Source organism: Mercenaria mercenaria, unplaced genomic scaffold (assembly GCF_021730395.1).
Source record: "Mercenaria mercenaria strain notata unplaced genomic scaffold, MADL_Memer_1 contig_3030, whole genome shotgun sequence".
NCBI lineage: Eukaryota > Metazoa > Mollusca > Bivalvia > Venerida > Veneridae > Mercenaria > Mercenaria mercenaria.
In genome coordinates, this window is record NW_026461133.1 from 962 (window position 1) to 9,730 (window position 8,769).

The 8,769-nt window shown below is 34.2% G+C and overlaps 1 protein-coding gene across 1 annotated transcript; it reads left to right on the plus strand.

The window, feature by feature from the left end:
* Positions 1-1,264: 1,264 nt before the first annotated feature.
* LOC128552686 (Golgi SNAP receptor complex member 2-like) lies at positions 1,265-6,893 on the plus strand (the record flags this gene model as incomplete). The annotated part of the gene is made up of 2 exons (XM_053533728.1): positions 1,265-1,482; positions 2,030-6,893. Coding segments are annotated over 2 exons (585 nt in total), but the record flags the coding sequence as incomplete, so codon positions are not given.
* Positions 6,894-8,769: the final 1,876 nt, after the last annotated feature.

Genomic DNA, 8,769 nt, shown 5'->3' on the forward strand with positions numbered 1-8,769 from the left:
ATATGTTATTGTCAAAAGTTTGGTATATCATATGAATATATAAGTTAATTTTTAAACTGATCATCACGTGATGAACCATGGTCACGTGAATGTTGTGGTGGCAGTGATCAGTGAGCGGAGCGGCAAGGGAGATCACTGCATTGGAGTTTGGTATTGGTACATGTACTTGTAGGTTGAAGGCCAGTAATTCAAATCCTTCTTTGTTTCATATAAAAAAACACGACAACTTCAGGTCATCTGTACATTATCTTAAATATTCTTTATAGAACATCACTTTTTCCTACCCCTATTTTTCACAAAATTTCTATCGATCCCTCTATGATAACATGCGATATATGCTGAATGTGACATACTATCGAATTAGAAAATGTGGTCTTCCAGCACTAGTCAAAATAATTTGACGTTCAGATTGTTTTATATTTGTGACAGGCAATCTAAATGTCAAAACTTTGAAAGACCAAAATAATGGAAGTTATATCACAGTACACAGTCATGTAAAGTTATTGGTTTTATATGGCATGTAAACACACGGTAAATGTTGATCGTGTGCAGTACATACAAAGGTTTAAATCACCAGAAAATTCGTAATTTTGGATATTATTTGATAATTTTAACATAGATTAATGAGGAATTGAATTCCCTTTCGATACATCATTACATGTAAATTATATGTTAATTTATGGTCAGTTTTTGAAATAATCAACATTTAGACCTATAGAATGTAAAGCGTCTGCAACGATGAAAATTTCGTCGGAAGTTGCTTCAACTGTTTTGGTCATTCGAGTGTTTGATGCAAGTGGGGATATTGCCCTTATAAAAAATAATTCTCAATATTTCCTAGGATCGCGTCAAATTAGTTGGACTATTCCGGCATGTGCACTGAACGTCTTGGAATAATCATGATAATACGCTTTTTCCTTGTGCGTATTAAGCGTCCACAAAACTTGTCCGAACTGCAATGTCTTGCACATATGTATCAGTATAAATATGTGCAGTATTGATTTTTATTTAAATTGATGCAAATGCATATTTCTGGGCATGGTAATGGACTGTAACAATTCCCGATTGAGGCACTGCCTTTTTTCATATCTTAATTTTGTTGAAAATGAAATATTAAATTTACTTAATCAGTATTTGCTGTAAACTTAAATCTCAACGGTGTATAAACGGAAACCAGTATTTGCGCAATTGTTAACATTTTCTTTCAAAACATAACTTAATATATAAATGAAAACATTATTTGCCCTAAATCATTACATGTATATCAGTGTATGTTTTTATAATTTCAGGAGAGCATGTACATCTGGTAGAAAATGAGATACAGGCTCATATAGACCTCGTAGTGAGTAACTGTGAGAGGTTAGATATCTTGGTAAACAAGGAACCACCAACACGAAGAAGTAATGCCAAAATGAAAGCTGATCAGTTAAAATATGATTGCCAGCACTTACAGTCGGCACTTCGTCAACTTCAGCATAGAAGGTAGGTGGTTAGCTAATCAATTTATTTTGGAACCTGACTGGTATAATAATGATTAAAATATTTAGTATATATTGTACCAGTGTATCTCCACGATCCAGGTAACATCCACAGAGAGAATAATTATATTGCTCCTCAGTTCCCAGTCAGTTACAAAAAACTAAGAAGTCAATGCTGATTTGTGAGATATGATAACAGAGCTTTGATATATGCAAATGTTAAACCAATACCATAGTGTGGTGTAATTTCGGCATGAATTTAAATGCTCCATTGAAATAATTTTTCTGGGTTTAGTGGATTTGTTTTCTGGACTATGCACGCTCATCTGTACAGTACTGCTAGGCACTTTGACGTAATTCGTCGCGTGTATGTGTGGTCAAAAAATGAATTTGATTTCTGAATTAGTGTACAGTATTTATTGATTATAATCTCACCATATGTTCATTGAAAAGTGCAAAGTTCTGTTGAAACTGGCAGGTACTTAAAAATGCATTTCTGTTATTTAACAGTTAGAATTTCTTAAGTTAGAATTATAAATGTCTATTTTCAGATATCAGAAAGAACAAGAAGAAAGAGATCGAGAAGCTCTCCTTACGCGGAGGTTTGAACGAAATGACGCAGACACGACAATAGCTATGGATGCTGCACTGCAACATAACACAAAGCTTAACGATGCAAATCGTGAGATGGACAACTTGTTAGGGCATGGGTCAAGTTTATTAACAAATTTAAAAGAACAGCGTTACACTCTGAAAAATGCACACAAAAAGATTCTTGATATAGCAAATACATTAGGGCTTTCAAACACGGTGATGAGATTTATAGAACGTCGGACAACACAGGATAAATATATTCTATATACTGGAATGATTGTGACATGTATAATCATGTTCCTAGCTTGGAAATATTTAACATGAATGATGGATTTGTGAATAGTGCAATTTTTTAAAGTCAGGATTGACATATTTCTGGTAGTGAGGATCGATGGTCTCTGTTCAGGAGAACAGGCCTACAAAGAACAGAACTCTTAAGAAGTTAAATCTAATATTTCTCAATAGGATGCAAAAAAAGTGCAAAGCAAAAAGTTCTATCAACTTTAAAGTTTTCAGTATTCCAGCTTATATGAAATACACAGAAGTTACATTTTGATAGCAGATTTTTTTGGTTTGTAACATTTTTCCAAGCCTAGCATTGTTTGCCATTTAATTAAAAGATGGAATGAGACAATAATTAGAGATCTGTAATTTTCCAAAGATATGCTTCTGCCTTGAATGATGTTTTAACTTAAATTTTCATAGAGATTTGACATAAGTTTTGTGTAATCTTGTGTTTAATCAATGGGAAAAGAGATGTTTATTTTATATATGCTAAAATTTCCTGACCTTTAAGAAATGAAAGTTTCAGGACTAAATCCAGTGCTATACATTCCTGGCATTTTTGATTGACCAATTTATTAAAGCTCAAATATTACTTATGTGTAGAAACAAAATTCAAACAGCTTGAATTACTTGTAATTTAAACAGTTGTCAATTTTTAACAAGTAAATTATGGCACTGAGGTCCATATAATTATATTATCAGGCTGTCTAGCGTCCCTAAAATTCCTACTTTTTCCTATTTTTTTTCAATTTGGCTAAAATTCCTATTTTTTTTAAAAAATCAAAGGAAATTCCTAAAAAGGCCCTATTTTTTCACAAAGATTCCTAATTTTTTAACTTTTTTGCAATGATCAAAAAGAGAAAATGTTTTAAATGTTGTTTAAAAGTTCTTCTAATTCAGAAAAAAACAATTTAGCACAGTTCAAAACAGTGGAAAGCTAGGAGACGTCTTTTCTGTAAATAAAGCACTATTTCTGAGTAACTTTTATGTCAATCACATAAAGGTAAACACATTACATGGTCTTTAAAGTCCATATTTTGATTTGAAAATTCCTAAATTTAGCCCTTAAATTTCCTTAAAATTGTACCAAATTCCTAATTTTAGCCCTATTTTTTTGTACAAATTGCCCTAAAATTAGCCCTAATTTATTGTCGGGGTATGCTAGACAGCCTGTATTATGCAAGTTTACTAGGCCCACATTTCCGTTTTGGTCTTTACTATATACCTGTTAGTACACTAGCTGTTACGGACAATGCTGTCAGAATATTATTTGTTTTAGTAGACCAGATTAAAACTAAACATGGAGAATACTATAGTGAAAAAGATTTAATATATAAAAGATGATAATTATTTTTTTTTTTTCATCTGTTGCATTGGGTAAGTCACAGAAATTTTAATTTTTTTGCTGAGTACTCCAGATCAAAATGCTTATCTCATGATGACATCGGCTCTGATTTGCAAAAGAAGTAGATTTATGAGTGATTCAAATGTGACAATAACCTTCAACAAAATGTGAAATAAATTTATTATCATCTTAACAGAAAAGGTTTCTGTGACATACATTTTGGAGGGCAAATCGCTCGACTAGTCTAAGAGGGGTTATCCAGAATTACATGGACTTTTCTTCTAATGAATCATTTCATATGAATTTGTGTAAAGTATGCTTTCATATTTTTTTTAGAATTATCACATGATTTTCTTACTGATAGCAAGTCCATAGTTTGCGCTACAGACTGGTTTTAAGAGTTCCACACTAAATTTTACTGGGCTAAAGTCAAAACTTGAAGAAAAAATAATTTAGTCATGTAATAAAACACTGAATGGCTTGCTGGTCAATAATTGTGTATTATTCCCTATTTGCAACACAGCACAACCATTGCCGTCCATTTATATTTTCTAGTCACCATAGCAACAGGTAAATGCAAGCAGATCTAACAACCCTGAACTGAAAAATTAATGTTGGTAACCATGTTGACGGTAATGTGTCAAGTTTTATGGCATTATATTAAGCAAGTGATGATTTCACCACTATTCAGGTTTGCTTATAAATTGTCATCGCAGATTTCACTATCTTATAAATGCAAAATCATTTGATTTTGTCTGGGTTGAATTACAGCATACATATTTCATACAGAGCTCAGATCTATGCTAGCATACTGAATATCTGATAGAGGATATGCATGCAAATAAGTACATTGTCATTCAGACCAATTGTTCACCCCTTGAATTTGTGTTTTGAAAGAAATGCATTCAATCTTTGTTACATGATTATTATGTAAGCATATAAGAGCTGTTCATTTTGCCAAAATGATTTTTATGCCCCCCTTCAAAGAAGGAGGGGTATATTGTTTTGCAGATGTCGGTCGGTCGGTTGGTCGGAATGTAGACCAATCCGTTTCCGGATGATAACTCAAGAACGCTTGGGCCTAGGATCATGAAAGTTGATAGGGAGGTTGGTCAACACCAGCAGATGACCCCTATTGATTTTGAGATTATGCCCCCCTTCGAAGAAGGAGGGGTATATTGTTTTGCAGATGTCGGTCGGTCGGTCGGTCTGTCGGTCGGTCGGTTGGTCGGAATGTAGACCAATCCGTTTCCGGATGATAACTCAAGAACGCTTGGGCCTAGGATCATGAAAGTTGATAGGGAGGTTGGTCATCACCAGCAGATGACCCCTATTGATTTTGAGGTCTGTATGTCAAAGGTCAAGGTCACAGTGACCCTGAATAGTAAAACGGTTTCCAGATGATAACTGAAGAACACTCAGGCCTAGGATCATGAAAGTTGATAGGGGGATTGGTAATGGCCAGCAGATGACCCCTATTGATTTTGAGGTCAGTATGTTAAAGGTCAAGGTCACAGTGACCCTGAACAGTAAAACGGTTTCCGGATGATAACTCAAGAACGCTTAGGCCTAGGGTCACAAAAGTTAATACTAATAGGGAAGTTGGTCATGACCAGCAGATGACCCCTATTGATTTTGAGGTCAGTACGTCAAAGGTCAAGGTCACAGTGACCAGGAACAGTAAAGTGGTTTCCAGGCAATAACTCAAGAACGCTTGGGCCTAATGTCAGGAAAATTAATAGTTAGGTTGGCCATAACCAGCAGATGACTCCTATTGATTTTGAGGTCATTAGGTCAAAGGTCAAAGTCACATTGGCCAGGAACAGTTAAACGGTTTCTGATCTTCTTGTCCAAAACCATAGGGCCTAGGGCTTTGATATTTGGTATGTACCATAATCTAGTGGTCCTCTAACAAGAATGTTCAGATTATTTCCCTGAGGTCAAATATGGCCCCACCCTGGGGGTCACATGGTTTATATAGACTTATATATAGGAAAAAACTTTGAAAAACCTCTTGTCCAAAACCACAGGGCCTAGGGCTTTGATATTTTGTATATGACATCATCGAGCGGTCCTCAACTAAGATTATTCAAATTATTCCCCTAGGGTCAAATATGGCTCCGCCCTAGGGGTCACATGGTTTACATAGACTTATATAGAGAAAAACTTTGAAAATCTTCTTGTCCAAACCACAAAGACTATGGCTTTGATATTTTGTTATGTAGCATCATTTAGTGGTTCTCTACCAAGTTTGTTCAAATTATCCGTCCAGGGTCAAATATGGCCCCGCCCCGGGGGTCATATGGTTCAGTTAGACTTATATAGGGAAAAACTTAGAATCTTCATGTCAGTAACTTACATCATTCAAATTTGGACCACATGTATAGTTTTGAGTAGCAAGATGAACCTTGACATGAGTTGACCTTGATCTTGACCTAGTGACCTACTTTCACATTTCTGTGCATACAGCCTTCAAATTAGGACCACATGCATAGGTTTGTGTACAGAAAAAAACTTTGACCTTGTTATTGACCTAGTGACCTACTTTCACATTTTTGAAGGTACAGGCTTCAAATTTGGACCACATGCATAGTTTTTTGTTCCAAAATAAAATTTGACCTTGATTTTGACCTAGTGACCTACTTTCACATTTCTCAAGCTACAGCCTTCAAATTTGAACCACATGCATAGTTTTGTGTACTGAAATGAACTTCGATCTTGAGATTGACCTAGTGACCTACTTTCACATTTCTGAAGGTACAGGCTTCAAATTTGGATCACTTGCGTAGTTTTGTGTTCCGAAATAAAATTTGACCTTGATTTTGACTTTGTGACCTACTTTCACATTTCTCAAGCTACAGCTTTCAAATTTGGACCACATACACATTATTTTGTACCAAAATGAAATTTGACCTTGATTTTGACCTTGAACAAGTCTTGAAATTTGGAACATTCAAAAATGGCTCAGTGGATGGCGCCAAGATCACTCTGTAATCTCTTGTTAGGTTAATAAGTTAAAGGTCAAGGTCAGATTAAACCAGAATGAACTTTTGTTTACAGTGAGCATATAATTTCTGTTCCTTGTGCAATTACTGAATGCATCAAGGGGGCCATTTCGTGTTTGACGAGCTCTTGTTTTTTATATATTTTCATTTGTATTTATGCATTAAATGATACCAATCAAAGCTAAATGAAGGTGTTCAAATTTCTAATAATTAAGTATACAACAGATGCATTGATTGGTAATTTAATGATGATACAGGGTTGTCATTGTTGATTGCAAATTAATACAAAGTTGTACCCGCCCTATATAGCAATCACCTGTATTAAACAGCTACTTGGCTTAAAAAAGCCAGTTGGCTAACTTACAAATTTGACTTTTTGTTCTAATTTAACTTGTCTAGAGCAGCCACCTGCCTTAAGCAGCTATATTGTGTCACTCTCTTGGCAGGCTGCAAAGTACATACTTGACTGTATTGTACTTTTTGAGTTCTTTTTTGCATGGTCAAAATTCAGACATTTAAATCTAAAGCTGAGTGGTTTTAGTTTAGTTTGTATAATATTTCCCAGTATTATTTGGCAGAATGTAGTTTTTTTGCACCCCAAAATTGTTGTATAAAGGGGACACTTGTCAAAAGTTTTCACTCAGTATGTTTGAAGAAATCTTATTATATATAATAATATCTCCTTTTAAAAATTATTGTTAAAAGAATGTAATTACTTGTTACCAATACAAAGTCCATAAAACAGATGTTGTGTTTTGCTATAGAATGGCTAATTTTAAGATTCAGCTTTTTGCCAGTCTATTACTAAATGGGCAAATTGTATACACTGTCAAAATATCCCGCAGTATGTTATGGTTGAATGTAACATGAAGATTACATACTGAAATAGCATTGCTTTGCAAAAATAAAATAGATGAAGTTGAAGCTTCAAATGGTATTAAAAATATGGAGAAATTTAATATTAACTGTTTGATCCACGTTCTCGCCAACATAAATTCGCAGATATCGGATGTTTGCACATATTGGGTGTATAATATACCAACTTAAGGTTAGGGTTAGGTTTAACATAGGTTTGAAAGTGTACATTCAATGCATGTGTACATTCAATGCGGGAGAATTAATGCCGACCTCCATAGGTTTGATAGTGTACATTCAATGCGGGAGAATTAATGCCGACCTCCACCTTCTCCATAACATTTCTCTGTAAATTTTAGACAATACGATTCGTGTTAAACATTATTACAAAGAAGTCATGAAAACTTCCTTAATCTAAAAATGTGTGTTAGTTTTGGATTTATCATATGATAATTTGGAAAGGACACGTCGGTCATTTTGGACACCCAAAAAGTCTTCAATTGGGCTTTCGTTTGTCAAAGGGTTTTGAAATGTTCATGGTGTCTTAGTAAGCATAAAAGCCATATTCCATGTATTAAGTGTTCATTGTTCATTGACCAGAATTTTACACAGGGAATAAATACAAATTTTGGCTATTGGATGGAAATTATAAAGCATATCTTTGAAATTCAAAAAGTACATCCTTCTGCCTAGGGAGACCTTATACATGATCTATAATTTACTGGATCTTGCAACATAAAACCAGAATTCACTAAAAAACATTCTGGATTTGGTAAATCAGACTACATTTTATCAGTGAAAAAGACTTCCTTATCTGACAATAAAGTAAACTCATTTGTTGTCGAATAGTTTAATTAGTTATATGTAAGATTTTGAAAACCATCCATTCTAAAAACGATGTGCAAAATCTTTGTCTCTGGTCAATTATTTGTTAACCACTACCTGCTTTTGCAACAAAGTGAACTCTCTGTTTTCTATAAACAATCAAAGCGCTCAAAGTGCTGATGGTGGCTGCTAATCCATGTTTAAAATATTACAAAGAAAGCGACAACTGAGGAATTGTTAATATAAACCATAAGAACTTTTTTTTGCATTTTTTTTTTAATATTCGGCTTTGGTTTCAAAATGAATCCTTTTTACTTGCCAGTCATTGTTTACATACACACTGATTCAGTCTTTAACGAATAGTTTTGATTATTTGTGAATT